Source organism: Trachurus japonicus, chromosome 5, assembly GCF_045865225.1.
Source record: "Trachurus japonicus isolate A0001 chromosome 5, Traja_1.0".
Lineage (NCBI taxonomy): Eukaryota > Metazoa > Chordata > Actinopteri > Carangiformes > Carangidae > Trachurus > Trachurus japonicus.
Window position 1 is genome coordinate 13,002,187 of NC_140911.1, and position 17,994 is coordinate 13,020,180.

General features: G+C 41.5%; 1 protein-coding gene across 1 annotated transcript; it reads right to left on the minus strand.

The window, feature by feature from the left end:
• Window positions 1–4,306: 4,306 nt before the first annotated feature.
• Window positions 4,307–17,199, minus strand: lrrn1 (leucine rich repeat neuronal 1). Its single transcript, XM_085776382.1, has 2 exons — window positions 16,811–17,199; window positions 4,307–7,466 (listed from the first exon to the last, which is right to left on the minus strand). Exon 2 carries the CDS (start codon window positions 7,303–7,305, stop codon window positions 5,152–5,154), a length of 2,154 nt encoding a protein of 717 aa, XP_085632508.1. The 5' UTR covers window positions 7,306–7,466; window positions 16,811–17,199; the 3' UTR covers window positions 4,307–5,151.
• Between the last annotated feature and the right edge of the window lie 795 nt (window positions 17,200–17,994).

Here is a 17,994-nt window from a genome sequence, read left to right on the forward strand (position 1 = left end):
GCAAACACTCTACTGTGGAGCAGATTGCAAACTATTGCTCCATTTGTCAATTCAGCAATCTAGAGATGACATCCTCCATTATGGTGATTATAAATCTCCATCTGATACAATCGAGTCAGTGAATAAAATCCAAACTTTTCCTCTGGAGCTGCCAACTCAAACTTAACACAGTATTTAGAGAACAAGAGCCCATCATTCCCCAGACACCCACAGAAATACTCTATGTTCTTGTCAATTAATAACTGAATCAATGTCCAATATCCTGCTGAATATCTTCAATACAGTTCATCACATAAGAACACAAAGAGTGTTGACTTTACTAAACTTCTCCTTTTGACAGTGATTATCCTGTCATAGCTTCGCAATCATAATTAGGTACAGAAGGCTTGTCAAGCTTTGAATCTCTCAGCAATGAAATGGTGTGCACATTTGAACACTGAGAGCAGCACTTACAGTATAGCTTTTATATAAATGGAGGAGCAGTTTCTTTAAATAGCAGAAGTGTGAAGAACATATGGTAACACTTCTCCTACAGTAATGACTGAGTACTGAAGACCATATCATGGACTAAATTTACAGTTTCTGAGTAACATGTTTGAAGAATGGGCTCATGTTCATGAACTGCAAGCTCCATTCTGTATTTTTTGCTTGATTTCATGTTGTCAAGCTCATACTTAAGACTTGTCTTATCCTACCAACTCATACAGCTAACATTATCATAGCGGATAAAATCTGAGAGCCTGCAAAATCATCTGCATGTAAGAAGGCCACAATCAAGAAACCATTGCTGGAGAAATGGCCCAATTTGCCACCATTATCATTATAAAATGCATTGATTTCATTAAAGAATGGAAAGCTTCATAAGTCAAAATCTTTTTTTTTTTTTTACTGGCTCCATCGGTGTCATTCATGTTCCTGGTCCCAAACCATAAATCTGAGACTGAATTTCTTTCCTAGTCTGACCATGGAGCTAATACTGGTCTAGCATTATCCAGATGGAGATAGGCAGCCAATGTTAGCTATAGCTGCTGTTACTATGAATGTGTTTGGTAAAAGTTACTATCGCTAGTTGGCTTACTGCAAGGATTGCCATGTAGTTTATGGTGGCTACTTCATCAAGGATTAAATGTAGTTGCTGAATTGTGATACTTTGGTGACTGTGAACATAAAAGATGGTTTGTGGCCAAAGGGAGGAAGAAGGGGTGGCTGGTGTAGTTTTTTTTTTTCTGGTTTGAGATGTTGGTAGTCTAGGCCAGGGAATTGACAGAACCTTTAACTTTCTCCTACCTGAATCATGATGTGTGTTGTTAAGGGTGTGGGACATCTTTTCAGTTCACTCAACTCTTCCTTTCACCCTCTTTACTTCATCCACACACAGCCCTGATAATGCAAGTGCTCAGTCTTTGGGCTTGAAGGTCTCAGGCTCTGGCTTAGATTTGCCTTCTGCCTTCTCACTGAACTAAGATTTAATTTTGATTAATTTCTCCCAGCGACTAGATAGGCTATATTGAAAGAGAGCTCAAACTGTGGACACAGACAAAGCTCTAGCTGTGAGCCACCAGACGCTCCGCTGCCTTTCAAAGTAGTTGAGACCAGAAAGAGGCAAGCCACAGCGCAAACACCCATCAGCGAAACGCCAGCTTAGAAACTTACTAGACTGAAACTTGATGTGGGTTTTTGGCAGTGTTTGCATTGCTTAAAAGCTGACCTCTGCTTGCTGCAGTATTTTTAAGCATTTCTGTCAGTTTAAATAATTCAGGAAAAAGTAATTACACTCTATTTAATCCTAGAAATGGAAATAACAGCATGTGCTCAGTGACATTTTGTTTGTCATGCAGTATTGTTCCCGTCATCAGCTGCAGTTTTACATGATTTACCTAGAAGAAAAAAAGGGGGGCATGAGGCCGGGCAGAGGAGCGCTCTCTGCCATTCTGCTTCACCTTCAGTGCAAAGAAGGAGCTTTTCTCGCTCCACACCTTTGAAAGCGTACAAGATGTTTTAGTGGTTTCCCACCTGCAGGGTGTTGACCTTGTCAGTGGTATTTCAGGCTCCAGGGACTTCTCTCACTTGGCTGCCAGCACCCGCAGGTTGATGGAGGGAGGGGTTGTCATGGAAACAGGCCACTGGGATGGGACACAGTGCAGGCTCCAGCACAAGCTTTGAAAAGATTTCATTGATAGCTGTCCCAATGAGCTGATTTCTGGTCTGCTACTAGGCTACACACTGAGTCAGTATAAAGACTCAGAGAAAAGGACATTGAATATTTTTCAAAGTAGCAGTTTCAGTGTGCAAGTTTAACAAATGCCAGACTACGGCTGGTTGCCCTCCTCTGTCCATCACTCATCACACAGGACACAGGTTTCCCTAAAGGGTCGATGACATTCAGTGACATTTCCCTTGCAGCATCTCCTGACATCTCTATCTACGAAGAAAAGCAGCTGTCTGAGACGGTTTAATCCATTTCATCATCAGCATTTCTTGTTGCTCTTGCACAGTGCAGAAAGAGCCACATCAGCTCCTGACTACAGAATGAAATTAGAATCAAGGGACTTTATCTAAGATACATAATGTGTATTTGCATTATGTATTATTTTAACCCTATTGAGAATCAATTAGAAGCCATTTGTGAGCATTACTTTTACACCAGACTATACAATAGATATCAGACTAATGTACCTTCAAGTGTATCTGCCAATAATCTTGAAAGCCAAGAATTCAAACTGTTAATGGTATTGATAGCGCATACATCCTAACACTGACATGGCCACAATCATATATATATTTATATATAATACCATGCACTAGACTTACTTTATACATATAAACTCAGACTGAAGGTTAATTTTTTATCACAGAACGTAACAAGAAAAGGGTTAAAAAAGGGCCACCTATTTGATTTTGTCAGGATCACATGCAGCTCATTACCTTCATCGCCATTCATTATTAAATAGTCTATTACAATTAAATTTGTGTTTATACAGTAATTCATCAACTGTTCTTACAACAGGAATGGATGCTATAAATATAGGTGATGACAAATACATTAATAGGCATAGGTCTGTCTTACAAATATAGCATTATGACTAAGGGGTTAGTAATGTACACTGATTGTAAATGCTAAATGCTATTTTTGTAACAGATATGCATCTGTGAATCAAAAACAGAATTATATACAAATTCAAATGTTTTAAAAATTATAAAATAAGCTATGAATGCAATTTTTAATGCATTTTTGAATGCTTGCTGATCTGTCCATTTCTTCCTTTGCACTGAACATATATTTGTCTCCATTCCTGCAATAATGGAGGAGAAGAGGGGCGGAGAGAGCATGCAGGAGAACGAGCACGTTGTCAGGGGAGACTAAACGGAGATCGTTTGATTGCACCACAAAGCTCAAAGCTGTCAGTCAACATCAGAAACAAACAGAGCATCTGGGCTCCCACTGGAGATCCACTTTTGCAGGCAGTGAGCCACTGAGATTGGGATCTGCATTGTGGTGGAGTTCTGGACCTTGCAGAGACACTGATGGTAACTCAACATATGAGTGCTCCACTAGCAGAGAAAACAGATGGTGGCTTTATGTCACTTTGCTGAAAGAGATGTATAAAAAGCTACATATAATGTTTTAGAGTTATAAAATGAAAATTCAACAAGGCACAATGATGAATAATTTTCAGTCTTGTAAATTTGTGTTGTAAGTTCCCCACCACATACAGAACAGTGCTGATAATATATATTTGCTTGGTACCAAATAATGCTGCAGTCTGTACTTACTGTAACTGTCCATTATCCATAATCACCATCACCTTCCTTCTTGTTTCTGTTGCATTAAAAAACCCAATGTGTTTTCCTCTCCAAACTTTAGAGATGCAGAGGTATGTTTGGTGTAATAAAAGAGACATTGAAACAAAAATGCAGGCAATATATCCACTGTCTTGGTTTTGAGTGACTAATTTCTTTGTTTTTGAAGTTACTGTATTTACTCCAAGGCATATTGTGCTGTAATTATATTCTACCGGGACTAGAATTCAAATTATTCTCTGATAATTGCTTTGCAGAGGCAAAACACACTGCAGTCTGCGTCTCCCATTCTCTCTCTTTCAACTCTTTGGTTGTAACCTAACACCTACAGCTATGCTCATCACACTGGAATTAATAAAGTCATAATATAAAACATTAATATGAGATGATTGTCATTGCAATAACAGTTTAGGTTTTTTTAAACCCTTACCATCAATCTGTAATTGTCTATGTCAGTAATTAACTATATGTATATATTTCATAAAAATGACACTTGGTGTTGAAATCATGGTTTAAAAAATATGAGGAAAGAAGATTTTATTTAAGTTGCTCCCCAATAAACAACATGTTTGTGTGTGGAAACCACAACAAAACGAGTGATTGTAGACATATTCTAGCAAAATAAAAAAAGAAATATTTAAGAAATTTAAAAAGCCTTACATCTATTTACCTAGATTATAACATTCATATTTCTATTGCTGGTTTACAGTAGATGCTCTGCAAACTTAAGTCTAAATCAAACATACTGTTACTTAATGTACAAAAAGTAAATTAAATCATAGCTGATACAACATTACAGAAGAATTGCTAACATTATTCAATAGACGGTATATCAAGTCTAAACGTACTTTGTCAGCTTATATTTCAGTTGATAGACAAATTAGTACATATATTTCAGTGCACAACAGTCAACAGTGAAACTGTTTTACAAGAGAAAGAAAGATTGCAGTCTCTAACAATTCTGCTAGAGAAAACATGTCAAAAACAGGTTGGATTTCAGCTTTTCCTTTGCTCACGCACCCTGAATCCGTGACAATGCTCATGCTGTGTTCATCCAAACAAGTACTAAAAATAAAGCACAGTGACTACTAAGTCCAGGAAGCTAAACAAAGCTGCCATATTGTGTGTCAAAATTAGCGAGAGGTAAAAAGGCAAAATGCTAAACTAAAGATCTGAAAATGTTGGTTCATTGTTCGCTTCAGAGAGCAAGTCTGAGAGAACCAAAGAAATTGAAAAGGAAACGGGAAGAAAAAAAAAGGACTCAGTCCACTTTTACACAAAGAAGCAAACATGTATATTTGTGCTCCTGAAAGAAACATGTCTCTGTATCCCCCACTGGGTAGTTAGCTTTCACCACATGTAATAGCTGCGTGTGGTGTCCACCTGGCTTGGTTTGGTCTCAGAGGAGCCCTCTTTTTCCTTCTCACTGTCTGCCTCCCACAAATTGATAAGAGGAGGGTATAACTCATTTAGTGGTATTGAGGAGGTTTTCTGCATGTACTTTTTCAGAGAATGGTGATAGTTTTTCCTTTTCCACCTCTTAGCAATGTACACACCCAGAGAGGCCAGACTGATGATTGCAAACATTGTTCCCATGACTGCCGCAAGAGCAGTGTTGGTCCCTTGGTCAGATATTTCCACGGCGAAAGCCGCTTGCTTGGTCGTCACATTCACGCATGACTTCTGAGTTTGTTGATGGATGTTGGAGACGGTGAGGCACACTTCGTACTCAGTTGCTGGTTGTAAATGTGTAAGGTTGTACTCGTGGACATCCACAGGTACCCTGGCAGTGTAAGTAATATGTGGATTGTCTATTTTCATGGTGGCAGATGACCACTTGAGATTAGAGGTCATTATATTTGAGTTTATCTTCCAGGAGACCAGGATTGAGTGAGATTCTGTCTGTTTGACGTAGATCTTCATAAGCTGAGTGCTGTCTAAGAGAGTGCCGTTTACCCGTATAGCTATCACTCTTGTGTCAGCTCCCTCTGAGTTTTGAGCAACACAGGTGTATCTGCCTGAGTCTTCAACTTGGATATGAGAAATCCTCAATGTACCTTCACTGGTTAGGCTGTACTTGTCAGAGAGGGTGTCCATCATCACCTTGTTCCCCATAGGTGTCACCCAGTAGATTTCAGGCTCAGGCTTTGACATGGCTCTGCAGTCCAAGTCCACAGTCATGCCAATGTCCAAATTGAGGTGGCTGGGGAAGGTGTCATGAGAAATCATAGGCAAGCACTGATTTCCTGTGTTCTTCTGCATTATCTCCCTCACACGCATACCCCTGAGCTCTGCTGGCATGGCGCACAACATGGACAGAGGTTCCATAAAACGGACAGTGGTCTTGTTCGAGCTCATCCACTGGATGACGCAGTCACAGCGAAGGGGGTTGCTGTGGATGCTGATCTCACGTAGGTTGGGGAGGGTGTCCACTGTGGACTGATAGAGGGCGTTCAGGGCATTGTTGTTTAGCATTAGACTCTCCAAGGCTGGGACATCACGAAATGCTTGACGGTTGATGTAGGAGAACTTGGGGTTGTTTGTGGCCTCCAGCTTAGTGAGTTCAGGAAGATTGTCCAAAGCGTAACGATCAATAGAAGCCAACTCTCCCATGTTGTTTATTCCCAGCTCCTTCAGTCTCAGCATGTTCTTGAAATCTCCCTCCTGAATTTTGTGCACTGGATTTTTATTCAAATCCAAGAACTTGAGGTTAGGTAGCTTCTGGAGAGCTTTCTGAGGAACTCGCACCAGCTTATTGTCGTAGAACGAGAGGCTCTCAAGGTTATCAAGTCCCACAAAGGCATTCCTGGGGATGTCTGTCAAATCCATCCCAGCCAAAACCAGGCTTCGTAAATTGCCCAGGGGCTTGAAATTAAAGTCCATTATTCCAAGAACAGGGTTCTCCCCGATCATTAGGATCTCTAGATTGGGTGTAGATTCAAACCATTGGCTGTTGATGCTCTTGAGCTTGTTGGAGTTGAGGTGAAGCCGGAGCAGGTTGTGGAGCCCAGAGAAAGCATTGGCAGAGATGGTGTTGATCTGGTTGTGGTTAATGTAGAGCTCCTGCAGGTTGCTGAGATCCTGCAGACAGAAATCGGGCATTTCTGTGATTTGGTTCTCCTCAAGGTGAAGCGTGGTGAGCTGGGACATATTAGTTAGGCCGACATCCCGAATGCTACTGAAGTTGTTCTGAGACAAGTCCAGTTCAGTCAGGTTGAAGAGCTGCTCGAGCTCCTCACTGGTCCTGGCAATGTAGTTACTCTGTAGGAGGAGAACCTGAGTGTCACTGGAGAGGTTTCCTGGGATCCGTGTTAAGCGAAGGTCATTGCAGTCCACAGTGATAGCTTCTCTGTAGGTGGACTGGGGAGTGAACCAGGGTCGAATCTCGCACACACATAGCTGAGGGCACTCATTGCTTTGGACGAAGGATAGCCCTACGGATACCAGGACAAGGCCGGCAAGCACATGGCCTAGGAGAAAGCAGTCTAACCTCCGTCTAGCCATGCTGAGGAGGGGCAGGAGGAGGGTCAGATGACTTTGGGAGAGGGTGCGTCACAGTCATCAACTAGACTTTGCGCTGATTAGGTCTTTTTGTCCAGTGAGGTCGTCAGGACTTGGGGCCAACGATACGGTTTTACAGCAGGATCATGGATCTGCAGGACAATCTGGAAAAGGAAGACAAAGCATGTGTGTCACTATACAGGAAATAGTGTAGGCTACAAATGTTCCAAAACCAAATCTTTATCACAACAAATATCCAATGTCACAATAATTAATGATTTTTGGCACCATCATCAATTCAAATGTATACACTTTCTATGATTATGATTAATGATGTATACCCATCAGCCTCAGTACTTTATGTTTAGTGCTAATTAGCAAATTCTATGATGGTAATCATTACTATGAGAGTCCACATTGTGCTTGTGCTTATGTACTACATCAGCATGTTGACATTGTCATTCTAAGCATAATTAACATGCTGATGTTAGCATTTTAGCTCAAAGCACCAATGGGGATGATTACCGCCTCAGAGCTTTGCATGGCTGTAGATGCCTCCCTCTTATTTTATGTAACAATTACACAATTATCACATAATCTTTAGTGTTTCTTGTAAATGTAGGAATTACTTAAGACAACAGATTGACGAAGAAAAACAACTGCTTCTCCATTATCCTTGTGAGACTACGGGTTATGTGCAGCATCAACAGTTTTGAGAAATTGCAAGTTCAGCTCATTACAATGCATGCACAAAACACAGCTCTGAACAACTTGGAAACAGATCAAATTCCATTGAGGGCTTTCATCTATCCAACAGGCCCATAAGGACTTGATCATTAGTTTCTCCGAACATCATTAAACACTGAGATATTAGTATGTGCCATGCCTCAAAGAAAGCAAAAAAGATGCACGTCTTAATTTTTAATGCAACGTCTTCAGCATTCTGAATTTAGGGCAAACATGAAAAAAAAAATCAGCAGGCCTAGGATTTCTTTCAGGATGATTGGGTACAGAAGGAAGACTGTCAAAACTTTGAGCAGCATTCTTTAACTCAAGGAAGACTAATAAGGATTTCAGGAGGGGGTTGTGAGAGGACAAGAGACCCTGATCTAGCCCACACAGATCTCCTGAGAGGTGTAAAGAGCATCTGCTATCCCATATGGTAGTAACACTTACTCCAATCACTTTGAGGATAAGGCATCTATTCTGGCAAACAATGGGCTTCTTTTTCTTAATTCCAGCGCTCCATTTTAAATCATTTTACTGTAGACAGTATAGCAACGTGGGTTAGTGTTGATTTTCGGTCCATCACTTTAGTCCCAACTGAAATACCTTACTGTGCTTTACGGTTTCAAATGCCCTTTTTTGTTCAGTCCATAAAAAACAAAGTGTCTAATAATTTCCTGGAGGCTCAGCTGGTTGCTTGGACAACACGTCCTTTTCCTCCAGCAAAACTGTAAGGTTGACATTTGAACAATCATTGAAGAGCCACGAAATTGGGTACAGATATTCATGTTTTCCTCAGGATTATCTCCTAGGACTATGGTGACTACTGACTGCAAAATTAGATACTCCAATAGGCCTCATCTGAACTTTGTGTTAGGCGCCAATTATCAAATATTAGTATGTTCAACTAAGATTCAAAATTAAGACTAAGAGGAATGTGGTAAATGTCTACAAAACAACAGCACATGATAATTGCCCTAAGTATATTAGTGTTTTGTCAAGCACTGCTGTAGGCTACATGACTGTAGATCCTTTAATCACAGTGTAAACCATGTCTTTCATATCCCTGTCCCTCTTGATTCATCTAGTATTTCAGACATGTCCCACTCAGTGTTTGTGTTCACATGCAAACACTTTATACAGACCTATCGTGTCTATGCAACAGTTTTATCCCTCACCTTTTCTTATTAACAGGATTAGGATGAGGATGCCAGCACTTCTTTAACAAGCCAGTGCACTTGCAGTATCTTAAAGCAACACTTAAGAGATCACATTACCCAATTAGGTCTATTTACTGAAGGAGGCATCCTACCCAGTGCGGTACCATACGGCAGCACCACAGTACCACAGCCTTCTCCACCACACAGTTTTATGGTCAACACCAGCTTAAGAAGATAGCACTTAAGAGGCTTTCAAACAAGAGAGCTGACTAATTCAACTGAATGCAAACTGCCTGGCAACAGCAACCAGGGAGACAGGAACACATCTCTGCTCCTCCTATACTGGAGATTCCCTATGGGACGGGGCGGAGCATGGGTGAAACAGGGATAATACGGTATCTTGTCTTTAAGCTAAAGCACTATATATTGTGACGATTGCTGTGCCAGTTAGGATTAGTGAGTGGATGGAGATGCTGAGGTGGAGATTAGCTGGGGGTAGTGTACTAGATTCAAACCCAGAGGAGAGAAACAGGTCACTTAGTACTTTAATTAAAAGCAACATATATGACATAGACCTAAAAACATGAATGCAATGATATACCATTACAAAAATAATTGCTTAAGTGTCTCTTATTTAACTAAATATCCTGTCTTAATTGCAATATTTAACTTCATTACTGCACCTGCAAAAATGTAGAATAATCTTGAATAGTTTCTGGGATTAGAACTGTAAACATTTGGAGAAGTTGCTGTAACTGAGGATGTCAGCTATATATTATCACAAAACTTTCTTCAAAAACACATCCTGCATCAGGATTCCTAGGCCGATTTAGTGTTATAGCTATATATTTTCTCTTCCTCCTCTGTTTACCACAAATGGGGTTAATCTAAGATTCTCCCCATTCAGTAAATGCTGACAGCTTTGTCTGTGCTCCCCTTTATGCAATGTAAGATTAAGAAGTTTCTGATCCTATTTAATACTGGAAGCTCAAAATTTGACACTGTTGTCGAAGTAAAAAAAAAATGGGTTAGCTGATATTTTTTCAGAAATGTTCTGATGTAACTATGAGCACTTAAAAGACTGAAAGTAAATCATTGTCAACATCCTGTTGGTTGATTTTTCAACAACAACTGAAGGCTGTCTGGGACATCCTGACACAGGTCTATTGTGATCCTAAAGCTGCAGGAAAGCTTAAAAACACACAGCAGGTGGGAGAACACTCAACAACACCAAAGGCAGGAAGGCAGGAAGTAGGAAACCCCCAGAGGTTTAAACCACAGCCACCTCTGAACCTGTGAACAGGATACTTCAAATAAATAACCTGAAACATAAGCTCTATCATCTCAGACACCTTTTATCAATACCTGCTGGAGGATGCTAGATCGCCACGCCATGTCCTACTTCGTTATGGAGTTTAATCAAAGACACACAAGTGGGACCAGTGTTTACCACCACACTTACATAGAACTAATCTGAAAATATATATTGCATTTCTAACTAGATTCATTTATTATTCCTTCATTTATCCTTTCAGCTCTCATTACTACCTACACACCTTCCGACAACATCGACCTGATATTCATACACATACTGTAATTATTTCATACTTGTCTTACTTGTACAAAATCATCCTGAAAACATACTTTGCAAAAAAGATCAACTTCAAAGTTTCTCTATCGTTGGTTCAATCATGATTTTTCTCTGCCAGCTTCTGCAGTGGTTTAGTGGTTTAATACAAAATAAATGGAACAAAAACATTGATTATTAAAGGAAGCGTTAGGGTGGTCATACAGGTCCTCAGAGAAATGACCAGTGAACTGACCACTGTGTGCTGTCACCTATTTCAGATCTTGGCAGTGCCCTCAACTGATTCATTTCCTGTGGTTTGATGAAACGCTTCACGCCCCTCTCATGGTGAAGCAGCACTTTCTTATTCTGTCAAAGGAAATTAACTGATTGAGCATTTTAATTTTCATGGGCGGGCCGTAACGGACGACAGCTGCACATCCTCAAGGCCTATGTACCAAAGACTGTTGATTTGCGCGATGGTCTAGTGATTTCCATTATATTTCCACAAAGATATCACATCATTAAGATTAAATCTAGGCATAAGCTGATTAATGAATTAACTCTTGCACCTGCTACATCACAGTCTTAATGCGATGTTACCAACAGCATTCAGTGGATGGACTACAATTTGTGATTCTTGTCCTTTTTTTAAAGTAAAACAGGTTCATACTCTGAGCTTTAGGCCTTGTTTGTGACTGATGTGACACCCAGATGAAGATGTCAATCACAACCTTCCACAAGGCCCACATGCATGTATTAGACCAATCATAGTCTGTGTTAAAGAGGCTTTCATATCTGCTTACATTTCTGCACTGACTTGATATGGGTGTGCAAAACAATTTCATTCAGAAGAAAACTTATCCAGTAAACACAAGAAAAAAAGACTAAAGAGAGAACCAAAAACAAACACTGATGAAAAATGTTCTTTTCTGTTGTCCTATTGTGTTATTTATGTAACAAAGATCCCTCCAAGATAAATATGAGTGGCGACAAGATAAAAGGGAAATGGAAAAACATGATTTCTGTTTCAAAAAAGTTCATTTTTAGTTTTTTGGGAGAAGAAAATTATGTCCTCAAATAAAACTATCTATGGAGGAAAAGTCAGTCAACTCACAGCTCAGCTCAAGCTGTGTAATGGCCTGCACTACAATAACACTGTAGGACCTTGCTTTTCCTAAAATAAAGTCAGTAATACTGCAGAGACTCATCCTCTAGAGAACAGTTTCCCCTGCATTAAATACAATTGTTTCGGGCTGTTTTGTGTTATTTTGCCAGCACCTACAGTGGACCCTAATTCAATTGGCTTCTATGGCAATACTGTCGCCAGGTAACAAGACACAATGAGCTAAACAATGAAGCAGTGTTTGACAGCCATGAAAATGCTCAGTTTCATCTCATGCCATGAAAGTAGACGCCTGTCATTTCCATTATGGAAACTGTCACTTAAAGAGTGAAATACAATCTTGTTAATTGTCATCTTGATGTCTGGCATTTACACTCGTCATACACTTCAAACACGTGACAGAACACCTCCATAGGTGGTAGAGTATAAATAGTTCTCTCATTAATTCAGAGCGCCACAGTAATTGAGCCCTGTTTGACCTATTAAGAGGATATTGCTCCGATACATGTACGGCCCAGGTTATCTGTGAACTTTTAGTTAAAGAATATACATACGCTTTTTTTTTCAGAACAAGATCTGTAGAGACCACATCCGTCATGAGTATTGATGAGGAGAAATTGAAAAAAAAGAGCTTTTTTGTCTTCTGCGTGTCAAAGTTTTCTGTGAGCCTGCTGAATAATCATGGCTGATGTGTGCGTCCTCGTCCTCGTATACAGTAACTCAACACAGAGGATCTCCATCTATACCATTCTCGGTCCTGTTGACTCACTTTTCACATTTTGTCTGAGTCTTTCTGATGTCTATCCTCAAGGAACTTCTTCCTTGAATACAGTATGAATTGAGAGTGACATGAGGAAGTAAGAATGTGATTTAAACTGGATAACATGAGTCTTGCATTAAGGCTCTTTCGGGAGATGCACATATAACCCCCGCTGGCCTGGGTTTGCACCTGAGCTTTTGTTTATTCGTTTGCACTATATGCAAAAAAAGATAAAAGGAGAAATGAGGGAAACCAAATCACAGGTGGAGCAGGTGAGATAAACAACCCCAGGGAGCCTATAAACACATCTCGTCATAAACCGAGCCAAACTGAGGTGACAAAAACACTCCTGAATAAGATGACAGAAGCTGAGTGAAAAGGAAATGTATTATATCTAGAAAAAAAGGCTCCTGTAACAAGAGAGCTAAATGATATGAAAAATACAGCGAACATATATGAAGTAAAGAAAACGACCTCGGTGTTCCCTCCTGGTGTGTGTCCATCTGAGCACCAGAATACATAGAGATAAAGTATATTGTGGGAAAGACCAATATCCAATCAGACTCCTGCACACACACTTACAGCTCCCTTAGAGATTATAGCCATGTAAACTATGTTTTTCCCTACACTGACAAGGGAATCGGGACTTCTTCTCTTCACTGTGTTGTCGTGATCCCTTCTCCCGCACTCACTTGTGCCTCTGGGCTGCTCACCGCCCCCTCCCTCTAAGGATTTCATATAACACACTCTGCTTCCCTGTGGGAGTCTCAAATAAGCAGAATTTTTTAAAATGAGCCCCCCACCCCCCACCCTCCCCCCTTTTTTTAAACAATGCGTGTAGCAGATTTAATTGTTCCCATAGTGATCTCTCATCCAGAGCACAACAGAGGGGAAACAAAGCCACACTTGTGCAACAGAAGTCTGTGGATAATTTGGTAAAAATGCTAAGTAGCAGGCAATATGACAAAGGACACACTTGAATGAGGTGCACTTTCACATTGTTGGATCTCTGCCGGCATGTGTTGAGTGTAGTGGTGTCACAAACAGACACATATGTGCTTTATGGTCTCATAGAAGGTGACTCGTGTCAGGTCTTCCTCTGTTGGAGGCGACTAGGCCACTTTGTCATCAGCAGCGTGGAATTGATTGTACAGCGGCTTGATTGCCCTCTAACTGGTGCACCTTCAACCAAGACGGGTAAACTCCACACTAGACACTTGTTTGGAGATCCTCGGCTCCTCCACATTTCTACTGATTAGATTTGTGGCAGACGAGGAGCTGGATCATACAATAGATTCTTGGTGGAGCAACTGCATCATGCAGTCTCATGTTAAGAACCGCAGCCGATAATCCCAATGTAAACAAAAGGGCTGCACCGCTGTCAAGCACATTATTAATGGAAACTGTGCACACAATCAATCCATCATTTTTTGCAATGCATAATTTTTTTTAACCCACTGTGTTAAAATATAGTGAGTTAGGGATAAAACAAGATAGCAGAATGGTATCAAGTTTTTCTATTTAAAAAAAAAAAAAATTCTAGAGAAAAATAATTATTGATTTATCAAGAAAATCCTATTCACTTTAATTTGAATCATGTCAAATCATAACAATTATTATTTTACAAAGTCAAGACCATCTAAAAGTATGGAGAAAACTGTTTTGTTGGCAGAGAATTAGATTATGAATATAATGAGTTTGCAGTCTACTTATGATCAGTGGCGGTAAAAACAAAATATCCTATATATCTGCAAACAACTTCGGTTTATATACTGTATGTCTGAAAAATTAAGGAATTGAAGCCTGTAAAAACATATGTGATTCTGGGGATTGGTTGGTTTTGGGTTGCATTGTGGGAAATTATGCTTTGGGATCAGGACATGCCTCCTCTGCTCCAATTTTGATCATTCTTGTTTTTCTTTTCACTTTGCTGAAGTGCAGTACTAAAGTTAACAGCAAAAGGTGAAGATGATTATTATTATGATTTGTGCCACATTGACCTCCACAGTCATGCGGTTCAGCGTCTTTAATGGACCTTCTTGGGTTTGAGGATCTAAGGACCGAGTCCAGTCTCCAGCACCTGAGCCACGGCCAACTGCTTATTAGTACATCATCTGGGCAGCCTCCATCCTTCCTCCATAAGGCTGGCCAGTCTGCTCATCTGCTGAATAAATGTGATGCTTTAAAGGGGTTTTTATTTTATACTAATCTTGAGTATCTGAGGCAAATGTCCATTAAGGAAGCCATCACCCAGCTGGGCTTGACCACTCTTTCAGAGAGGGGATGATTAGACCACAGAAGACTGCCCCCCAGGGACTCCTGCTGTCCAACACACACACACACACACACACACACACACACACACACACACACACACACACACACGCTTCCCTGTTCCCTGGAGCCACACGATGGCAGGTGTGTGAGCCTGAGCTGGGCAGTACACTAAACACCGACGAGTGCCTTGGAGTAACGTCTGTCTGTGACACATCAACACATGCACACTATACCACGCCATGAAAAACCTCAGGGCAGACTGAGCTGCACTGCTACTGTGGTGTGCAACACCTGTAGCCCACTGAGGACAAAGGGTTAATGATGCCTTGCTCCCTCTTTTGGGAATAAAGGCTTGAGCCCCCCCCTGCCCCCTCTCTTCACCCTGCCTTATACCCTTGGGACCTCAATGTTGTTGGTGGATGGGGGTGGGGGGTAAAGCTTATTACCCCCTCCCACAAACCCTGCTGTCTCTACACAACCGTGCCCACACACACAAACACACACACACACACAGACACCTGCAACACACAGTCCATTTAGTCATACTCTATTCTTACGATCATGTTTAAAAAGTAGACATCTGTGTGTATGTGTGTGTGTGTGTGTGTGTGTGTGTGTGTGTGTGAGCTGTGTCCATGTTGTGCAGCATGCCACCTTGAGGGGTAAGATAGAAAAAAGGAAAAAAAGAAGAAATAGCCTTCTGCTTGCTCAGAAATCTGCCCTGGGCTAGAAACAGCATCACAGCAGCAACTGAGACAAGACAGAGTTTGCAAGAATTGAACAGATTTTCTTCAAATATGAAACAGATGATCTAAAAACATCAGCAGAAAAAACGCTTTATTTACGTGACAGCAACAACTAAGCCAGCGCACAGTGAGAAGAGGCTGCTGTGTGTGTTTAATTGACTTGGCTTTGCTTATTGTGTTTGTCATTATCCTGTAAAGTCGCTGAACCAACACTCACTTTTATAATGGCTCAAGAGGAGAGAGGACGAACTCTCAGCACTTTGTTTTCTAAAAGAGGGGGCACATAACATGGAGTCCGGGGGCAAAGAAAAGAAGTGGGGGGGGGGGGACCCCATAACAATCATGAAATCCTATTATCTCATTAACCTTTCTACAGTATGTCCCTTCCCCTAAAGTTGAGCGATGCAAGTCAGCAGTCTCCACCACAAAAGCGCAACAGCTGCAGCGACAGAAGCAGCGTTTGTGAATCACAATAGACCCCCTGTCAGTGCAACCCCATTCTCACCAGCACCTCGCTTACAGAGGGCCTTGTCTTTATCCCCGAGGAAGACTCCGCGACTTTTTTTTTTCTCTTCCCCCTCCTGCTTGGAATCGAGACATCTGCCGACATACTTTAACATTAATATGCAAATCACATTTATCCAATACTCAACCCTGCGCACGCCGCACGGCAGCTCCTGCTGGCACAGCAAGTACCGCAACGAGATCAAAGTTTGTTTTCAGCGGAATAGCCCATGGTTTGACGCATTGGATGGGGTTGATAGATTACTTATAGGGTGAACTGTTTCTATTGTGGGTTCAAATCAAGACTGCAAGCCTGGAATGAGCTCGAGAGCCAGACTGCATCTGTAGAAAATGTGATTATGCCCTTGAGTGTCTGCATCCTCAATGTATCTCAAACTCGTTGCATCGCGCTCTAGCAAGGAGATGGTGTCAAGAATAGAAACATATTGACAAAGTCGGCCTGTGGTTTTTACACCAAAACAATATAGTCTATGCAAGCACGAGGTTCAGACGACGTGGCGGCCAGCAACACATCACTGAAAACACATCTCCTCTCCAGCTCCAAAAACAGAAACTATATACCAGGCTGCAGCTGTGGAAACCCTGCCTTCCCCCTTTTTTTTTTCTTGCGGGCTCTCTCACCTTGTTGGCATTCCGGTCCGGTGTTCCCGAGCGCACAGGTCCCTTTTAACACGCGTCGATCCACAGCAAAGAATCAGAGAAATGTTACAGTGCCAAGTGAAGGGGTTCATCACACAGCGTAATGGCACATATCCCTGTATCCGGGGCTGGTGGCTTCAGCTGGCGGCTGTTTACAACGATTTGTCGCCTGTGTACCCGATCAGTCCCAGGGCGCCTTTGGAGAGAGACATGGTGCGCTCTGCGGAGAGACAGAGAGAGCTCCAACCTGCTGCAACCCCACCTCCGACCGGTTTGTCGCCCCGGAATTCCTCCGCTGTATCTGTATCGCTGCCTCCGCCGCCGCCTGCTGCTGCTGCTGCTGTTGCTGCTGCTCCTACGGATGGAGAAGAAAAATGATAAAAACACCTGGCGCTGTCCAGACCAGTCAGCTGATTCCCCAGCAGGCTATTGGCTGAGAGCGCCTGTCTGTCACTGTTGGCCAAGCAAAGCAGAGCACCATCTGCTCCGGGGTTGTGATGAGAACAAAGGCAGGAGAGGGCGGCGGGGCGACAGGGCACGGGGCGAAGGGTGGGTGGGTGTGGGGTGGGGTGGGGAGATGGTGGGTGGCACATGGCATTAAGGCTGAAAAAAACAAAAACAAAGAAAAAACAATCTCCCCTGTGAGCCTCCTTGTCTACACGCGAACACTGAAGACAATATGGGCTATCAATGAAAGACTTGGACTCAAACAGCAAAAGGGAAATTCAACATTATGATCTCAGGGTGTAGCCCACCTTTCACAGTATTACAGTGGCTACAGTGGTTTTAAGTTTAAATCATAAAAAAGTGATGACTTGCATCTCATTTTAATGTTTGGTCCAGAACAATGTGAATTTTAGGGTTACCACAATTCTGCATAATTTTAGGAACAGAACCAATTTTAAACAATTTCTGTATATTGTCTTATTTGTCTTCACACAATTCAGTCACTTTGTCCAGCAATTTGTACTGGTACTTTACCAGTACTTAACTGGCCAACATAATTTGACATACTGTGTCCAAGTCCAAAAAAGCTGAATATTGCTTTTCTTATTAACATCTGTCTCTACACCCTTCCATTCCTGATAAATGTCACACTTTTTAACCTCCTGGCCTCCAGTCTGTAGGCTTTTAATAATTTCAAGTCTCCAAAACAAGCATAAATA

Excerpts from the sequence above, each read along its gene's own strand:
- lrrn1 (XM_085776382.1), bottom strand. The coding sequence starts at position 7,305 with ATGGCTAGACGGAGGTTAGACTGCTTTCTCCTAGGCCATGTGCTTGCC.